At 30.7% G+C, this 21,033-nt stretch overlaps 2 protein-coding genes across 2 annotated transcripts; one reads left to right on the top strand and one right to left on the bottom strand.

Annotated features, from left to right (window-relative positions):
• Positions 1 to 321: 321 nt before the first annotated feature.
• Positions 322 to 4,371, top strand: LOC100789756 (replication protein A 32 kDa subunit A). The gene is made up of 10 exons (XM_003544589.5): positions 322 to 611; positions 898 to 1,008; positions 1,506 to 1,603; positions 1,770 to 1,811; positions 1,888 to 1,965; positions 3,227 to 3,302; positions 3,517 to 3,609; positions 3,695 to 3,774; positions 3,916 to 3,984; positions 4,071 to 4,371. Exons 1-10 carry the CDS (start codon positions 456 to 458, stop codon positions 4,144 to 4,146), a joined length of 879 nt encoding a protein of 292 aa, XP_003544637.1. The 5' UTR covers positions 322 to 455; the 3' UTR covers positions 4,147 to 4,371.
• A 10,652-nt stretch (positions 4,372 to 15,023) lies between these two features.
• On the bottom strand, positions 15,024 to 15,826 carry LOC100789226 (flowering-promoting factor 1). Its single transcript, XM_041008834.1, has one exon. It carries the CDS (start codon positions 15,685 to 15,687, stop codon positions 15,346 to 15,348), a length of 342 nt encoding a protein of 113 aa, XP_040864768.1. The 5' UTR covers positions 15,688 to 15,826; the 3' UTR covers positions 15,024 to 15,345.
• Between the last annotated feature and the right edge of the window lie 5,207 nt (positions 15,827 to 21,033).

Here is a 21,033-nt window from a genome sequence, read left to right as displayed (position 1 = left end):
ATGCAGTGGTTATGTGTGTTTTGTTTGAGACACTTTCTAATTACTATTATCTAATTCTATTTTAATTTTCATTTAATTGCTGGAAGTTTTGTTTCCCATTTATTGCGTTGAACTAATTATTTTAGTCTTTTTTTTTAATACTTACTCGCCTAATTAAACGATAAAAATCAAATCGAATTAAACTGTAAAAAATTAATTTAATTTGTTTCAGATTTCTTAATTAATTTAAATCAACCAAAAAATTCGAACCAATTCATATTACACTTAATTTTTTTTGTTTAATTGGAACTAATTTTAAACCAAATTCACATGAGTGGCATCGCAAACACTCAAACTAGTTAACACATGGGAGTGCCAGAGGGCGGGTGCGAAAGTTGAAAGTTGAAACCCTAAACGGCGGGAAAAAGAGAAACGCCCCTGGCGGGAATCAACATAAAAAACGACACCCACTTCGCATGACCAACACTTCCAATTCTCTTTCTTTCTCCCTCTCTAGGGTTTCGAAGATGTTCTCGGGATCCCAATTCGACGCCACCACCGCCTTCTCCGGAGGCGGTTTCACGTCCTCCCAGCCGTCTACCCTCAACGATTCTTCTCCCGCGCCGTCAAACGTATGCAATCTCTCTCTCTCTCCTCTTTTGTTTTCCGTTTCTCCGCAAAAAGAAACTGCCAAAAAATGAATAACATAAATACACTTGGGAGAATTTATTTTATAGGTGATAATTATTTGTTTTCAAAAAATTAAGTTGAATTAAGACTTTCTCTAGAAATTACATGTGTTGGTGATAACCTAATTAGGGCAATTAGAAATAAATTTTATTTTATTTTATTTGTTTTGAAAGCTAAACGCAGTACACCGTGCTTGACTAACTGTGTTTTGTGTATTGGTTGTTGAAGAGCCGCGAAACTCCGGGTTTGGTGCCGGTGACAGTGAAGCAGATAAGCGAGGCCTCTCAATCCGGTGATGAAAAGTCGAATTTCGTGATCAACGGTGTAGATCTGAACAATGTATGCCTCTCGCCATTATTAGTGGATTTTTTCAGGATTTTAAGTTTTGGTCTTTTATCTTATTATTAGGAATTTCAATGTCATGTTTTTTTGGTTATGTATGCAAAAAAGAAAAATAAAATTGAATAGTTCTGTCATGCTATTTTGGTTTGAAATTTAGAAAAACATACCATGTCATGGTTTTCATTTTTTGACAGTAGAGTAAATTTCTGTTGGATGCTTGTACACTGACGATGCATATTATGAAAAATCATATTTGGGATGATTTTGAATTTCTAATTGGTTGACACTTGGAAGAGATTTTTTTTTTAATTTGTTGGTGGATGAAAATTAAACTCTTATTTTATATGCTTTAACATTTGTTTTTGAATAAATAATGTATACATTGATTGTGCAAATGTTTTTTACACTTCTATTCAATTACAAACTGTCACATATTCAATTACATTGACAATGGATGCTTATTAATCTCTTGCTTTATATGTTTTTTGGTTCAGGTAACACTGGTTGGGATGATGTTTGAGAAAGTTGAGAGAAATACTGATGTCAGTTTTGTTTTGGATGATGGAACAGGACGAATCAAATGTCGAAGATGGTATTTGGTGAAATATTAAATGCTATTTCAGATTAAACTAGATATCAAATTGCAAGTGCCTGTGCTTGCTTTTCTGCTGATTATTTATGTGACCTATTTTGGAAAATTTTCCCCAATATATGTTGTGGAAAGTGTTCTGAACTTATTTTTTTGGTTCTTTGATTAGGATTAATGAGGCTTTTGACACAAAGGAAATGGAGGCAGTGATGTAAGTTCTTAAGTATGGAAGCTTATATACGAGTTCGTGGTTGTTATATTTATAACCTCGATTTATTTAATGATAGGAATGATATGTACGTTCGTGTTTATGGGCATTTGAAAAGCTTTCAAGGTGTTAAGCAACTTGTTGCCTTCTCTGTCAGGCATGTGCACTAGACCCATTCCCATTTTGTGTTATATCATATCAACTGTGCTGTGGCTATTCATTTACTAATTTTAGTCTATTAGTTTGTTGCTAGAGAAACGTGATTTTCTTGAATCTTCAACGAGATACATTAATAAATAAGCACATGTTCAATTCAGTTATGAAGGAGTGATAATCACTGTTTATTTCATTAGTCATTACCCTAGTTATCTAATGTTAACTTGAAATGAAGTTCTAGAATGTGTCTGGAGATTTTGGAGAGTCATGTTGTGTTCAGAGCCTTGGGTGGCACATGTATGTTAGTTATGTGTGTACATACTTATACTCCTTTATCATTTTGAACTTTAAAATCTCAATATGAATCACTATAGATAATGTTAGACACTTGTAAAGATGCTATTCTGGTCTGTTGCAACAGTATCCACCTTTTTGGGGTCTTGTTCCTAGAGTGAGGCCTTTCAATCAAGGCATAACACTGATTTGCTTAGATACACTTTGCCTAACTGAAGGCTTTGTTACTGAAAACTAGATCGGGAAGGGGGGCAGGCAAGGAGTCAGACTAGTAGTGGCTGATCCAACTCTAAAATTGACTCAACAACTTACATTACATCCCCCTTTATTGCTAGTAGAACAGATGTAAAAGTGTCAGCCTGGGCTTAGAACCATTGCATGTGATAGGATATCACTGACTATTGATTTCATGAATGATTCACCTAACTTTGGAGTTAACTGAGCATTTATTACCTTTAGCACAACTGATATCAAATCCTGACACTGAAATCAAAAGCTACATAATTTGTTGATGTTACTTGTTTTTTCTATTGCCTTTCTGGGATTATATTATGCATGAGATTGAAAATATCTTGGATGGTTAGAGACTGGCATATTTAACTAACCTTTTCTTTTGACAAATATGATCTAATTCAATTTCATATTAATTTGTATGATAATTATTTAGAATTTAATCTTTTGTTTTATAGTTGGTGATGGGGTTCCCTAGTGACCTTTCTGGAGTTTGGTTTTTAAAATTTCCACTAAGACAATGATTATTTTGCTTGAAGATTGGTGGTTTGTTGGATTGATGGATTTATATGTGAATTACATAGTGTTAGTGGTATTTAGTTATGGAAAAGTGATTTTCCAGATTATGATATATTATTCAATTTTCTTTGCTCTGAAGAAGTGTTTTATATTTGACAAATTGGCTAACTACTGGTTTCATCATATGCTTATTTTCATATTTGTGGTGTGTTTCACAGGCCTGTGACAAATTTTGATGAGATCCCTTTTCACTTTATTGATTGCATCCATAACCATCTTCGCTCCAAAATAAAGGTGCACACAATTTCATATCCCACTTGAATACTTATCATAACATGATTGGTGGCAGTGGATAATGTATAAACTTACCTTGAATTCTGCAAATTGAGAATTGTGTATAATCCATTTATAGGATCATTAGAAGTGTTGACTGTTGACATGCCCAGTGATGTGGCTTGCTCAACATGCTTGATTATTTAATATATATTTCTTTTTGTTTGGATTATAGGTGGAAGGAATCACTTCTGCAAATCCTTCATCTGGCTCATCTTTGGAAACTCCTGTCAAAAGTGCACCAAATAGATCTCAGGCATCAAATCCAGTATGAAATTTGATGACAGTTGCTATTTCCTACAGTTGTTTAATTGGATTGTATTGGGTTGATGATATTATTTTCCTCATCCCAGGTATGTGCACAACATAGCGTGGATGGACTTAAGGGTATTGATAAATTGGTTATGGACTACCTGGAGCAGCATTCAGATAGGCGAGTTACACATCCAACATTCTATTTGTACTTGATACCATTCATTTAATATTTTTAACAAATGTAGGATTATTTAGAATTCTCATTACACTTTTGTGAATTATGAAGCTGAAAGATTTTAAAATTGGTTTTAAATTGCAGGTCAGATGGACGTGGAATACATGTTGATGAACTATCACGGGAGCTCAAGCTTCCAATTGAAAAGATCAAGTCAGTTCCTTTATATGTATCCTGTTTTTTCCCCTTGATATGGTGTGCATTTGCTCATGATGTAACTCAGCTATTTATGATGTCAGGTTGTCGCTGAAGACTCTTGCAGATGATGGTGAAATATACTCCACCATAGATGACGACCATTACAAAAAAGCCTGATATTTTATGTAATCTGAGGAATATAGCTAAGGATTGAGCTGGATACTATAGGACATGAACCATGATCTATTTTGATTTCAAGTTTCGAGATATGTAGATATGTTTCTGGATGAATTGATATTTTATGCTCAAACTAAAAGAATCACTTCTGTTAACGCTTAATGATGTTATAGGTTGCTTTGAGAAAAAAAAAAAGTATTTTCAATTTTTTTTATTTCTTGGAAACGATTTTTATCTTCAGATGGGTACACTTTGAAAAATATATTATTTGAATTTATATATTGTTTTTAGTGTTTCATCAATTACCCAAATTAGAAGTAGCCAAGTAGAAATGTTATTTATCTGTGGGTTTCGGGTGTATCTTGCATTTTGTAAATATCATGGGACACCCCTTTTTCATTAAGGATAATTTGGAATGTAAACTTTGGATTACCCTTTCCGAAGTTGAAAAGTGTCATCCTTTTATACTCCAGAAAGGATAATTTAGAAACATTTCAAAATTTGAGTGTGACCAGCATTTTTCTTTGAGGAATACTGACAATATTCTTTAATACTCTTTGATTGGTTGAAATTTGTTGAAAATCATCTATTTTTGTAGGTAAAGATTCTTTGACACTCTTTTCGGTGTTTTTCTTGTGATTGGAAAATTTGAGAAAGTACAATTAACATTTGCTTGGCTTGTCAAAATTTCCCAAATGAAAAAATGAAGTGTTAATGAACCTAATAAGCAGTTAGGCATATAATTGATAGATGAGAATGTGAACCTAATAAGCAATTAGGCATATAATTGATAGATGAGAATGACAACTCTGAATGAGACAAATCTACAAAATATGACCCCTGAATGTTGGTAATTTAATGAGAGGAAAAGTCAATAAAAATACATAATAAAAACAAGGGTAAAATATATTTGAAGTTTCTTAAAATTTGAATATATTATTTTGATTTTTGTAAAACTTCTCGTATTAATTTGGTCCTTATAACATAAAACATACTTTTTATGATTCTCAATAATAATTTTGTTAAACAATAAATTGATGTGGATAACAGACTTACTGTCTCTACTCAATCAAATTCTACTCTGTAGCATCTCATTTGACAGATCCAATGACAAATAGTACTAATACTAGGTGAGGCTGAGGAGATACCTTCAACCAATAGTGGATCAAGTGGTTTCGGAATAATTAAGAAGGGGGAGAAGGGGTTGAATTAATTATTAATGTGTCTTGACTAATTAAAATTTATCCTTCTTAATATTATTAGATTCAATTAGGCTTTACTACTAAGTTATGAGAAAGTAAAGAGTAGAAACAATAACTTAGACAAAAGTAAAGCGAAAATAAAAAGTGCATAGCAGAAAAGTAAAGAGTGTAGGGAAGAAGAAAGCAAACACAAGATTTATACTGGTTCGGCCACAACCCGTGCCTACGTTCAGTCCCCAAGCAACCCACGGTTCTTGAGATTTCCAATAACATTGTAAAATCCTTTACAAGCAAAGAGCCACAAAGGATGTACCCTCCCTTGTTCTCTTTGAACAACCAAGTAGATGTACCCTCTACTTGAAGTGAACCACAAAGGATGTACCCTTCATTGTGTTCACTATTACAACCAAGAAGCTACTCGCTTCTTACACAGAATTCTCAGACGGTTAGTTCTTTGAATTCAGTGTTTGGGCAAAGAATTCTCAGACGGTTAGTTCTTTGACTTCTTTGTTTGGGGAATCAAAAGAATTCTTAGACGGTTAGTTCTTTGAATTCTTTTGGCAAGAGGGAGAAGGAATAAATCAAAAGAATTCTCAGACGGTTAATTCTTTGAATTCTTTTGGCAAGAGGGAGAAGGAATGAATCAAAAGAATACCACAAGTTTTTGACCAATGAACTTTTCTTGACAAAGAAAGTATTGAACAAAAACTCTTAGAAAGATGATGAGAAGTGAATCAGAAAAAAATTCTCTTTTTGAATGAAAGGAATCTATTTTTTTTTTTTAAATTCGTACCATGGTCACATATTTATAACCATTTGATGGCTCTTGAAAAACCTAGTTAAAAGTTGTGACTTTTGGAAATTTCTTCAAAACTAGTCACTTTAAAAGTTGTGACTCTTGAAAAAACCTTCAGAAACTAGTCATTTTAAAAATTGTGACGTAATCGATTACACATCAACAAATGTGACTCTTCATGTTTAGATTTGAAAACCAACGTTTAGAAACACTGGTAATCGATTACAAATGTTGTGTAATCGATTACACAAGTTTGAAAATGTTTTATCACAAGTTGTGACTCTTGAAATTTGAAATCCAACGTTTAAAAACATTGGTAATCGATTACATGCTCATGGTAATCGATTACTACTTTGTAAAACAGTTATAAAATTGTTTGGGCTTCTGGTAATCGATTACTGTCGATTACTACAGTAATCGATTACCAGAGAGTAAAAACTCTGGTAAAAGATTTTTCTTTGAAAAATTCTTTTGGACAAATTGTGCTATTCAATCTTTTCTTTTGAAAAAAAATCTTTTTATACTTATCTTGATGTTTTTCTTGAAGTTCTTGCATATCTTGAGTCTTCTCATGAATCTTCACTTGAATCTTGATTCTTGATTAAACGACTCTTTGATTCTTGAAACTTGTTTGACTCTTGATTCTTGACCTAAGTCTTTGGCATCATCAAAATAAACTTGGAAAGCTTTGCTTCCACAATCTTCCCCTTTTTGATGATGACAATTTTGAAATCAAGAGAATGCATACAAGTTTTGTTCTATCATTCACTCATCTCTTTCTCCCCCTTTCTTTTTGAATTTATGCTTAATTTTAAAGCTATGAAAATATAATATCTTGATTTCTAAAATACCCATTTTCTCTCCCCTTTGGAAACATAAAAAAGGCCAAAGTGCGTAAAATAAAACATACATAAATGATTCTAAAACATACATAAAACATAATTTGAATAACACCAAATTTAAATACATACCACTAGTCATATATCATCAAAATAACCAAGTCTAAGCATAAAACATAAACATCTAAGTGCAAAATAAATAAAAACATCAAGTTCAGTCATAATTAACTAAGTACCAAATACTTAAAACATAACCAATGTTCAGAGAATAATGTCATAAAACATAGCCAAATACACGACTTAAACTTAAAATATAATAATAATCTAAATCTATGAAGATGGTGGTGGAAAGTCGAAGCAATCAATCAAGTAATTCAAACATATCAAACAAGAATCACATAAGGATTGAAGGATATAGATCACAGACATCATCAAACATTCAGATTTGTTAAAGGTAATTTAAAAACTTGGAAAGTTCAAAGAACACAGTCAATCATTTTAAGAGCAATCCCAAAACAATAATAATAAAATTTTAGTCATCATGTTAACAATTTAATTTAAAATTAATGAATTGAACCACTTAAGTTGAGTAATTGGATAAGATAATACCTTTTTTGTGACTGAAATGCTTGATCTTCATCATTGGAATGAAATGGAAATCAGATTACCATTTTTGATTTTAGTCCCTTTGAGTGATGTCCTCTTCACTCTCATAGTCTTTTGTTGGAAGGTTGATTTCCTCCTTTTTAGATTCTTCGGATGAATCATTGTCATCCCAAGCGATGTAAGCCTTCTTGGTCCTTCTTTCTTCATGGCTTTTCTTATCATTCTTCTCAGGCCATTGCTCGTTTGAGGGGCAATTTGCTTTGATGTGACCAAGTTGGTTGCACTTGTAGCATCTAAGAGTTGGAGAGCCTTCATGAGATCTTTTTCCATGGTTGAAATTTTGACGCCTCTCGCTTCTTCTATTCTTGACAAATTTGTGAAACTTCTTCACAAAAAGTGAGAAGTCTTCTTCATCTTCTGATTCTTCATCTTCATTTTCCTCTTGCATTGATAAGGAGACTTTTAGTGCTATGCTTTGTTTCCTCTTGTCGGTTTCTTCATTTTGATTTAACCGTTGGAGTTCTATCTCATGTTCCTGTAATTTGCCAAAAAGTGTGGCAAGAGACATAGAAGAAAAATCTTTACTTTCAGAAATGGAAGTTACCTTGGGCTGTCATTCCCTACTTAAGCATCTCAAAACTTTATTAATTAAATCTTCATTAGGAAAGGTTTTTCCTAAGGAGACAAGGTGATTAACTATGTGTGTGAATCTTTTCTGCATGCTTTGGATGTTCTCATTTGTATTCATCCTAAAAAGTTCATATTCATGGGTCAGTATATTAATCTTAGATCTCTTAACATCAGTTGTGTCTTCATGTGTGAGTTGAAGTGTGTCCCACATCTCCTTAGCACTTGTGCAGTATGAGATTCTAAAATATTCATCTATTCCCAGGGCAGAAGTTATAATGTTCTTGGCTTTAAGATTATATTGAACTCTTCTTCTATCTTCTTCAGACCATTTATCTCTAGGTTTTTTTGTTGTTGTGCCTGTTGATGTGCTTCCATCTACTATGGAGGGTACATAAGGTCTTATTTCTATGGCTTCCCAAATGTTGTAGTATATGGCTTCAATAAAGATTTGCATTCGGGTTTTCCAGTAGTGGTAACCCTCACCATTAAAGTTAGGTGGCCTATGGATGGAGTTTCCTTCGAGAAACAGATAATTTGAGGAGGCCATGAATCTTGAAGTTGTGAAACTTTTCTCAAGATACTTGCTCTGATACCACTTGTTGGATCAAGTGGCCTCAGAATAATTAAGAAGGGGGGGGGGGGATTGAATTAATTATTAATGTGTCTTGACTAATTAAAATTTATCCTTCTTAATATTACTAGATTCAATTAGCCTTTACTACTAAGTTATGAGAAAGTAAAGAACAGAAACAATAACTTAGACAAAAGTAAAGTGGAAATAAAAAGTGCACAGCGGAAAAGTAAAGAGTGTAGGGAAGAAGAAAACAAACACAAGATTTATACTGGTTCGGCCACAACCCGTGCCTACGTCCAGTCCCCAAGCAACCCACGGTTCTTGAGATTTCCAATAACCTTATAAAATCCTTTACAAGCAAAGAGCCACAAAGGATGTACCCTCCCTTGTTCTCTTTGAACAACCAAGTAGATGTACCTTATTCTTGAAATGAACCACAAAGGATGTACCATCCCTTGTATTCACTATTACAACCAAGAAGCTACTCGCTTCTTATACAGAATTCTTAGACGGTTAGCTCTTTGAATTCAATGTTTGGGCAAAGAATTCTCAGACGGTTAGTTCTTTGAATTCTTTGTTTGGGGAATCAAAAGAATTCTCAAACGGTTAGTTCTTTGAATTCTTTTGGCAAGAGGGAGAAGGAATGAATCAAAAGAATTCTCAGACGGTTAATTCTTTGAATTCTTTTAGCAGGAGGGAGAACGAATGAATCAAAAGAATAACACAAGTTTTTGACCAATGAACTTTTCTTGAAAAAAAAGTATTGAACAAAACCTCTTAGAAAGATGATGAGAAGTGAATCAGAAAAAAATTCTCTTTTTGAATGAAAGGAATATGTTTTTTTTTAAAATTCGTGCCATGATCACATATTTATAGCCATTTGATGGCTCTTGAAAAACCAAGTTAAAAGTTGTGACTCTTGGCAATTTCTTCAAAACTAGTCACTTAAAAAGTTGTGACTCTCTTGAAAACTAGTCACTTTAAAAGTTGCGACTCTTTTGAAAACTAGTCACTTTAAAAGTTGTGACTCTTGAAAAAACCTTCAGAAACTAGTCACTTTAAAAATTATGACTTTTGGCAATTTATTTTTCAAAATCATTCACTGGTAATCGATTACCATTATAGTGTAATCGATTACACATCAACAGATGTGACTCTTCATGTTTAGATTTGAAAACCAACGTTTAGAAACACTGGTAATTGATTACAAATGTTGTGTAATCGATTACACAAGTTTGAAAATGTTTTATCACAAGTTGTGACTCTTGAAATTTAAAATCCAACGTTTAAAAACATTGGTAATCGATTACATGCTCATGGTAATCGATTACTACTTTGTAAAACAGTTATAAAACTGTTTGGGCTTCTGGTAATTGATTACTGCCTTCTGGTAATCGATTACCAGAGAGTAAAAACTTTGGTAAAAGATTTTTCTTTGAAAAATTATTTTGGACAAATTGTGTTATTCGATCTTTTCTTTTGAAAAAAAATCTTTTTAAACTTATCTTGATGCTTTTCTTGAAGTTCTTGCATATCTTGAGTCTTCTCTCTAATCTTTACTTGAATCTTGATTCTTGAAACTTGTTTGACTCTTGATTCTTGACTTGAGTCTTTGACATCATCAAAATAAACTTGGAAAGCTTTGCTTCCACAGATTCATCTCATTTCTCTGTAGCATCTCGTTTGATAGATCCAATGGTAAATAGTACTCTATTGCTCTCAATACTGGTTGACAAAAAAGCAGCAATACTACTCTATTATTCAATCAACAATAATTGCGTCTAGCATTGTTCATGCAACAATAGTCAATTCAAGAAAGAAAGACAAGAGCTTAAAATTAACCCACCAAACATAAATTGATAGTAAATTGGTCTACATACATGAAAAAAATACATATATAGGATTTAGAGCAATATCTATAATCGTTTCAAATCTTTGGCTACTGACACTTTTCATGCCATCTCTTCCATTTATTGCTTAAAAAGGAGAGAGTAGAGAAACAAAAAGTGGCGTTGAGGATGGAGAGGGAGAGATAAGAGAGTGACAATGGAAAACGAAATGTGGGAGTTACAAGAAAGACAACCACAAGTAAATTCTTAGTTTATCGAGAAAGAAAAATAGAAATTAAAAATCTGGACAAAAGTAATGATACCTACAACTTATTAATCCGGTTGACCAAGACTCTGGAAGCAAAGTTTGAGTTTAAATCTTCTAAATAAAAAAATGTGATTAATTTTTTTATAAACAATATGATTGATATAATAGATTTATTAAAAGTGGTCAGCTAATAATATTATTTTAATAAAGTTTGAGTCTTGTGTATATATTAAGAAGAAATTTTTTGTTAATTACAATGAAGTTGGATGAAGTTTGGATTTAGAAAATAAAATTTTGTTAAAAGGAAAAATAGCTAAAGAAAATAAAATTGGATTTAGAAAATTTTCGGTAAATAAATCTAAAAGGAAAGGAATATTCGCTGATTTTGTATGAGAAATTTGGATGAGGTTATGAGTTTGGACATTCTCACGGAGCCTATGCATATATATGTATATATACACATATATAAGGATAAATCTGAAAGGAGTTATAAGAGTGAGGACAGATTCTATCTTTATATGGTCCCGCAAGGCCGTGACACTCTTCTAGTTCTGGATAAAATAAAAATCCTTAGATTGTTCATTAATGTTTTTAAAAAATACTCCACAATTTATGAATTTAAGAAATAATTATGGATGGGCCAAAAAAGAGAAGAAAGAAATTGTATAGATTCTGCTGGGAGGACGCACGTGGCAACGAGGGCTGCGACAGTGACCACCTTTCACAATCAGCCTCACGTGAAGCCCCATCTCTCCTTTCGTGCCTTTTATGCTCCCTCTCAACTCAACTCACCCATATATAACATCGTATATTCATTTCCAATCCAATCAAAACAAATAAAATTATTGGGTGGTGTGTGCATTTTTACAATTTTACACGACTTTCATTTTTGTTCATTTTAATGCAAAAAATATACTAGTTATTGTAATGGTAACTCAAATAACAAGCCAATACACAATTACCTTGGTAATAATAATTTGAGACTTTTTTTTAGGAAAACGGATTTATATTATTTCAAGAAAAAATTGGTCAGCAAGCTATTGATAGTAGAGTTTGCTTGCCTCCTTAACATGACAAACTTTAAAATTTGATAAATCTGGAATAAGGCCACAACATTAGTTGGCTTATAGTGACGCGCGAAACTAATTAGAACGAATTATCAGGAAGTTTATTTTCTTCTTACTATCCATACTTTAAAAGGAAAGAAACATGTGTATAGCATCTTAGACACTTTTAATATTATTAAAATTTAATTAAAATCAGATTTTTTTTTTTTACTTTTGTTATTTTAAATATTTAGTGTATTAATTTACAACTAATAATAAGTACTATCTAGGAAAGCCATACAATAGGCTGTTGGGTTGGCGTATTCATTGGCTGCGGGATTCTCTCTGACTTGGTCAACCTTCTCTTTCTCCTACACAGATGTAATTGGATTTGGATGTGTCATATTTGTTTGTTTTGCTTCTTACATCCGCATTTAGTTGCTAACAGTCGCATTTATTACTTCCCTTACTTTTTTTATCTGTTCTTTAAGATCATTTTATAAAAATCAAGAAATATAATAAATGTATGTGTAAATTAATTAAAAATAAAAATATAATTGATAAAGAAATAATTAATATGATATTGAATGTTGGACAGATAAATAAAAATAAAAATAATCTAAAAATCCGATAATTAAAAAGGAGAGGAGAGAGTAGTTGCTAACATTCTGGGTAGACATATATTATATCCATTGCACTCGAATAGTGTCAATCACACCACATTATGATGGATGCGGGACAAACTTATCTAACGACTTGAATTTAGGTGAAACGATAATAGTGGGTAATTTTTTTTTTCAAAATTATTAAATGACAATTAAATTTAAATTAATACTTAATGGTAGAATATCTTATGATTTCTGAGTAGAAAGTCATAAATTATGTTATGACTTGATTTTTTTTTCGTTTTCATTGAAGTTTTGAAAAAATTTATGATTTTAATTTTTTAAATACAACTTTGAAATTATAAGTATTTTTTTTAGAAGTCGTAAATTATTTAGGACTTCAAAGAATAAATTTTGGAGGTCTCACATATATATATATATATATATATATATATATATATATATTATTTGATAAATTATATGTTAATATTATTTGTTAATATTAATAACAAAACATTTTAATATTTTTGTTAAACAAATATGTATAGTACATTTTAATATTTTTATTTCAATTTAAGTTTTTTTTTTAATTTACAAAAAAATAACAATCCTTAACATTAGTAAAAAAATATATAAAATATATTAAATAAAATAATATACAAATAACCTATATTTTAGTAATTCGAAATAGAGAGACAAAAAAAAACTAAAATGATACTGTATATAATTAGAAAAGAGAAAGTTCGGATTTATTTGGATAAATTTGTTAGTAAGTATTTATAAGAACAATTTTTTTTATAAATTAAAATTAACTTATTCATAAACTAATTTATAAAAATTTGTATTAGCTTCTATATCTAAAAAAAGTGATTTTGAACTTATGTATAAATAAATTTTAACTTCTGAAAAATTTATTTTATATTTTTTCTTCCAAAAATACTTATGAAAAGTGTATCTAAACATAAATTTAATTTATATGTTACTTTATTTTATAACTTAAAAAATGATTAACTATTTTAAATTAGAACCCCAAATTAAAATCCTAAAGTCCTCCCATAGTAGTATATATTTTAGAAATTCGTGCTAATTCCTTAGAAAACATAGACACGTGATCAATCAATTCCCTCACCTTTTGAGATGTGCTAATCCGTGGAATTTGGGAACAGGCAGACAGGAAGTGCTTATCATCAAAACCGCGTCCTCTTTATGTTTCCCCGTACCGATCAAACCATGTCTCTTGTATATCACACTGAACCTTTTGAGCTGAATTGGCCTTTCCACGTTTCGGTAACACGTGTAGTACTAGCGAACATGGTTATCAAAATTAAAATTTTACTCGTAAAATTATACGAGTTTATCATTCTATAATGTTTCCATGAGTTAAATTTGTGAGTAGAATCACAAATCGAGTAAAATTGATTAATAAACTCGATAGAATTAAAATAAACTCAAAAGAATCGAAATAAATTTAGTAGAATCGGAATAAATTTGATAGAATTGGATCAAATTCGAAGTTAAGTTATGAATTTTAATTTTTTATATTATTTATAGGTTATTACAAAGAGAAGAAACTACTTGCATAAAAAGAAGATGAATGACTTAATTTATATGATGTACAACTTGAAATTGAAAAGTAGACAAATAAGAAAAACTGTTATTCGATCTTCCATTTGAAGATATGAAATTTAATGATAAGTGGATAACATAAGAGGGGGATGATATTTTTGATGAAGACAATATCCAAGTTGAGCAACCTTTAGGTGAAAGTGGTATTGGAAGCAATATTAAATTAGTTGGAGGAAGTTTAAGTGATCCAACTTTGGATGCATTTGATTTTGACAATTTGATTTTGAATGATAATGTTAAAGATCATTTTTCAATCGAGGAAGAGCTTGAAAATGATGGTGGTGATGATATTGGAGATGATTTAATTAGATGATTGATGAACATTTAAACTATTTCTGGCTATGTTTTTTAAATGCTTTTATTTTAAGAATTTATATTTTAATTTGTATTGTACAAATTTATGTTTGATTGGATGTAAATTATGATAGTTTATTAAATTATTGTTAAAATTTGTTATTTTGATTTATTTTAGAAATGAAATATTTAATTATAATTTTATATATAAAAATATTAATATATTTTTTAAATTAAGTAAACTCTTATGAGTTTAGGAGACTTTGACGAGTTTACATAAATTAGGAGTTTAACCACAAATGTTGACACATGACAAAGTGTGAAAAACCAAAAGATAGGATTCTTAATTTTAGTATCTTTCTCTCTTTCCCCACCCACTCTCAAAAAAACTTTAAATTGATAGAACCACTCTAAACCTCATAAGAGAAGGAAGCCACTGAATTAATTAATTAATATTAAAATATTAACCAAATTCCCCACTTTCCCAAGTACGTATAAAGACAACAAAGAGGGAAGAATTAAAGAATAGGGAAGAATCAAAGAATAATGGGAAAAAGTATTCTTCATGGAATGCATCAATGTTATTAGAAATCAATACCCAATATGTTACATTAGCACCCCAAATATATACTAATCATGCATCCCACACCATCGATGATCTCTAACTTATAAACAAAAAACCCCAAAAAAGGAAAAACCTAACAAGAGTTTACTAGAGTTTCCACGAACTCTAGCTAGCTATATAGAAGAACACATCAACATGAGGAAGTAGAGACCAATAAAAAACGATATTAAAAAAGAGTAAAAAAAAAAGACCACCAACAAAAAAGAAATTAAGGTGAATGGAGAGGAGTTGCTATAGTGGCACATCAACAAATGAGGACTCACTTATCCCGGACATGGAAGACATTGGGGTTCTTGATGACTATATCATACATATTGATGGAGTTGAACTTGGAGAAATCTTTTGGGAGGGAAATTAGGTCAATTGAAGAGTGCTTGTGGAATTGGTAGAGGTCAGGGTCTCCATCATAGTACCTCTCCCACCCTAATCCAGTTAAGATCTGCTCAAGAAAAGCATAGGAAGAAACCACTTCCCCGGTTGGCAAGTGAACCAACATCTTTCTCTTTGAGCTACTTCCCTTGCCATGCCTATCTGAGACCTCAGCTTGAGGGTTTTCCACCAAACGAAACACACCATTCTTGAATACCCACACCCCGGACATTTTTTAATCCTAGGTTTTAGTTTTGGTTTATAGAATGTGAAGGTGTTTGTTCAATTTCGAGAAAAGGGTTTTGGGTTTATAGCTATGAGGAGAGAAGGGGTTTTTGGTTGTTGTTGATGATGTTTGAGGAATGCAAGGGTGGTATGGTATATATATGTGCCAAAAGAGGATGAGGCCTAAATAAAACAAGGGGAAAATACTCTTGGGAGTGGAAGAGTTAAAAGTTGGGTTATGATATGGGGCTTGTTCGGCTTTGGCACGAGAATCTAGATTTGTGGGGTCTAGCGGTTTTAATAATAAAATATGATTGCATATGGGTGACCCTAGGGCACGAGAACTAGCCGTGGGGTTTAGTTTGGGAGAATCTCTTAGGTTTTATTTAATGAAGGCTTTGTTTTTATTATTATTATTATTATTATAAAAATTATCAGTATTTTTTATGGGAGATAATTTTGTTTAATTTAAATAGAATATTATGAACGGTAAGACTTCTATTTTAAATATTTAATGTAAATATATATTCAATATTTAAATTTAAAATCATGAATTAAGTTTATATAATTTTATATTAGTTGATTTACACATTAGCAAAACGAAGGCTTTGTTTTTTGTGTGCATGCATGTAGCCTTTTTATTGGGGAATTTTTTTTCCAATTTATTTAATAAATTGAAGGAAACGGTATCGACAACATTTGCAAAGTCAATCAAAAAAGATTTGGCTACCACGTAGATCACGAGAGTCCACGTGAACATAGTGGGGTTGCTTTAGATGTTGCTGGGACTGTTACATGAAAGGAGCAGCTGTTCTTGTTTATGTTGGGTTCTCATCATTGGGAATAATTGGATACCCTTAAAGGCAATTTTAGGTACTTTTATGTAGTAATATATGTCGGGCGGGTTTTCTGCTCAGAAAGGATCCCATTTTCAACATTATTACCTAATGATAAATAAATAAATAAATTAAACATCCAATGATTTTTGCATTCACACAGTGAAAGATTTAATTTTTCTCCAATTCCTAGATACTTGTGTTTCCTTTTACTTCAGTTTTAAAACGATATCACCATGATTTTAATTATTATTTTTTCGTTAGAAAAAAAGTTATAGTGAATTAGGCCATGTAAGATTAACACAAATCTCATTACTCGAAGAGTTTTTAAAGAGGTATTTATATATTATTTATTAAAAAGATTTTTATATGATTAATAATGAAATTTAAACTACGTTTTTATAAAAATATGAAAACTAACATTGCTCAATAGATTATGATCGAGGATAAATATGTATGTTAGGTCACATTACATATATTAGCAGTTATCATATTCTCTATGGTTTTCTAGAGTATCGATTTGGAAAAATGAAGGGCATTGGGGCACATCATTTACTGGAACTTTCTTTTCTTATCATAAAAGTTTACACTTTCTAATATATAAAGAAAGTAGAAGTACAGTTGTGAGCTATTAGTAGAAACTGTTAACTCCTAAACTTAGCGTAAAGTCGATTTGATGATTTGATGCCTAACTAACGAATGTATCTTTTTGTGTGTACGAATGCGTATATATGAAGAACGACAAAGGAAAATATAAATAATCAGTACATATTAACCCTTCAGAAACACTGACACAGAACTAATTAGACTAATTAATACTATATACATAAGAAAGAGATAGATAGAAAAAATAGCTAGGATCTAATTATTTTTTTAACATTTAAAAATAGGTCTTTTTTTGTTTACATTTTATTTTTTTGGAGTGAAAATAAATAGAGAAAAATATTGACTAAAATTTCGATTTAATTACGTTATTTGGTCAATAAGAAAAATAATATTTCTTTTGCTAGTTAAGAATTAGTAGGAGAAAAGGGAACAATTGTTAAATTATAAAAGTTATATAATATAATTATATTTTCTTTTTTCTTACCTACTTTTCATCCCAAATATTTTTTTTTGAAGATGTCATCCCAATTAATAATAAGAAATAAGGAAAATGATTATTATTTTTGTCTCTCCTTTTCCTTGTTAATTTAAATAATAAAAGGAGAAAGTTTACTTACTTGACTTGCGATTTGTTTTCTTTTATTGACAGATAATTTCACAAATGTCACGTTTTTTGTTTCTTATTTAAATATTTGTACAGAGACTTAATGAAAACATTTTTTTTATTTTCTATATAAACATTTAAAACAGAAACAAAATAAATTCTAAATAAAGATTGTAAACGTTTTTCTTTAATATTTCTCTTTATATTTTATTTTTATCTATTCTTTTATCTCTACATCCAATATTAATGAAAATATTTTGATCTATGAAGCAAGGAATATAACTAGGAATGACAGCTAATAGTGAGCTATGCCCTGCTCTTTATTATAATTCTTTCAAAGTTTGGACTTTCCTTTCCTAACATTCCCTATCCAGATTCTTCATCCAAACCATTTATTTAGTCTGCAACATTTTCCACGAATTTTTATTTTCTGTTTACATTTATACCGCTACAAAAGCCAAAATGCACTTGGTATATATAACTAAATATAATAAGATAAAAATTAATTAATTTGTGTTGTAATCAGAATTCCCATTGATATATTTTTCAATTGTATCTTTATTTCATGTCCTTTTTTTTTAAAAAAAAACCATTCACCTAGATGATGAGAATAAGTGAAAATAACATAAGGATTGTCGTTGACGAGGACAAACAATTTTTCTTTCAACCTTTCCCCTCTTTACCACCTTGATATTACTTTTTTGTCTGAGTGTGGTCCATGATTGATTAGTACTTATAATTAGTACATATGATTGCATTATCCATTATGGTTTTCTATCACCACTCACTCTAACTTCATAGAACAACCCTTTGATTTTAGATCACTTCAGAAATGATTAGGCCTTTAAAAAGGCCTCTCAATTTCCTAGGACCACAAGAGTCTCACTTATCATTATCATTGTCGTATAATTATACCTCCTATTCTGTTAGAGGCAACAGAATTCTTCCTTGTTGCTTAAATTTGCTGAGTTGCCCATATGGCATCACATGGGCATTGTAGGTTTCATGGTCCTCCACAAAAGCTTAAAAATCTTAAGCAGCCGCACTGTCAAATCAGTCATTTAAACAAGCTAGACTACCAAAAGGTACAATAGTATATATATATATATATATATAGTGTGAAAGGAAAAACAATAGGATATATATGTTTGTTTCCTCATTAAATACTTTGCATTGTTTTTATAATGGATAAAGACATGGACAAGGACATATACTGCTGATTAGTATATAAATTGTTTTTACTTTTTTTTATATTTTTCTTTTTTCTCTTTCACGTTGCTAAATATTTAATCACATGTAATTTTTTTTTTGTTATATTGAAATATTGATGTGAGTATTCAATATTTTTGTTAATAACTAATCTATACTAATAATCTACTTAGTTATCTTTAGTGATGTCCTTCTTCTTAGTTATATTTTTTCACAGAATGTTAAAATTTGATACCTTATCTAAACGGATTAAATCTAATTTTATTTGAACCAACGACTTATTAATATCACACTTAATGTAATAAAGATACAAAAGACAAATAACAAAATAATAGGAAATCAATATTTTTTTATTTTGTTTATTTGGCAACCTTTTAACTTAAGATATAAGATACAAAATGGAAAAACAAAAAAAAAAATCTCTTTTTTAATCCATACTTTCAAATTCTTCTAAGAAAACAAATTCATACTTTCTAATTAAAAAAGTGACAATTAAAAAAATAACACAATTCTCTTTCAGTGGTTCATTTTTTTTGTTGAAGTGTTTCTTATTTAGGAGATAAGGAAAGAAGTAGAAAAAAAAAGAAGTAATTTAATTTGTAGTAGGATGTGTTTGACGTATTTTTTTTAGCTTAAAAAATACTTGAAAATTAAAACTAAAAAGAAGAATTTTGAAAGTATAACTGAAGTTGTTTCACGGTTTTCGTTTCTTTTATCTTAAAAGAAATTACTCCGCATAGAGTAACAAAAGAGCATGGAGAGGGAGAGAAAAAGGGGTGTAGAGAGGAGAAATTAAGAGAAGGAAAGCCAACTTTTATTTCTAAAACATCCATCATTAATTCAGCTTAACATATTTGTTAAAAAGCTATATTTCAATATCTTTTTAAAAACTATGCTTAATTAATTAATATTAATATTCATTGATTTTATTGATAATTAATCTTTATTAAAAAATTTGATTGATTATCTTTAGTTGAATTCTTTTCTTATTCATATTTTTTTCATTTATAATATTCGAGTCCAAAATTTGTTAATAGAAGTAGTATGTATATATATATATATATATATATATATATATATATATATTTTCGGAGCTAACAAAATAAGCAGGTTCCTACGCATGCCCTTTCTAAATAAACTAAATTTAGAAGCAGATATATTCTCGGTGGAATCGCAAACTACCTCATGCCCTATGTCATGGTTTGAACATTATATTAAAGTTGGGCGTGGCAATGTCAAGTGCTAGTGTTGGGTTTATCCACATGGTTTGCATGCATGTATATGTTCGATCAACATCATGGCTAGACGTGACCGAGCCAATGGTGGTCCTAATTGGAAGCTGATGAACTTTGGGCATCCAAGGGGGTCAGTGTACATAGGTGTGTGCCCCTCTTTATGCAAGCAATAACGCCCTATGAAAGGGACTAGTAAGAGCCATGGGGAGGGAATTCTAGGTGGTGCCAAATCTATCTAAGCACTATCCCTTACAAGCAACAGATACAAGGCACAACCATAGTGGACACGTGCAAAGCATCCACCATATCGTGTGAAGAAGACACTATATATAGTGGTCCTTTGCCTCATCAGTGTAACATCGAAGTTGCACTAGTTTGAATGATCGATATTTTGATTTAATTAAGAAAACAAGAGAACATAATAAATAAGAGAAAGAGTAATATTTTGGCCAATTAATGGATTTTGATTCAATTTTCTGTAGTTTCCATAGCCAAAAATTACAAGCACCGGAACAGTACTTGAGACTACCATGTGATGGCCTCTAAAGACTTAGTTCGTCTGGTACGCAAGTTTCTTAGAATTTCACGTGTTCTTCTGTAATAGAATTAAATATGCGTAATTGGTAATCCAATAATATTTTAGAGAAGGAAAAGAAAAAGAATTTAAAAAATTAGGGTTAATGATAATAGGGTTTTATGATAAAGCATTTTAAATAAATTCATTTTTTTTCCAATAAGGAAAAATATGAACGTTAGTGAGGCTCCACTAACCCACGTTTTTGGATAGAAGACCAAGCAAAAAAATAGTCACTTACAAAATCGATTTTCAGATAAGCTCAAATTCAAAAGGTATGTTTTTCTTT

The sequence above is a fragment of the Glycine max genome, chromosome 14, assembly GCF_000004515.6.
Source record: "Glycine max cultivar Williams 82 chromosome 14, Glycine_max_v4.0, whole genome shotgun sequence".
Lineage (NCBI taxonomy): Eukaryota > Viridiplantae > Streptophyta > Magnoliopsida > Fabales > Fabaceae > Glycine > Glycine max.
The sequence above is the reverse complement of the archived record's forward strand: the minus strand, read 5'-3'. Positions and strand labels throughout refer to the sequence as shown.

Coding starts and splice junctions, on each gene's coding strand:
- LOC100789226 (XM_041008834.1), bottom strand. CDS start 15,687: ATGTCCGGGGTGTGGGTATTCAAGAATGGTGTGTTTCGTTTGGTGGAA.
- LOC100789756 (XM_003544589.5), top strand. CDS start 456: ATGACCAACACTTCCAATTCTCTTTCTTTCTCCCTCTCTAGGGTTTCG. Junction 612..897: donor CTTCTCCCGCGCCGTCAAAC/GTATGCAATCTC, acceptor TGGTTGTTGAAG/AGCCGCGAAACTCCGGGTTT. Junction 1,812..1,887: donor AAGGAAATGGAGGCAGTGAT/GTAAGTTCTTAA, acceptor ATTTAATGATAG/GAATGATATGTACGTTCGTG.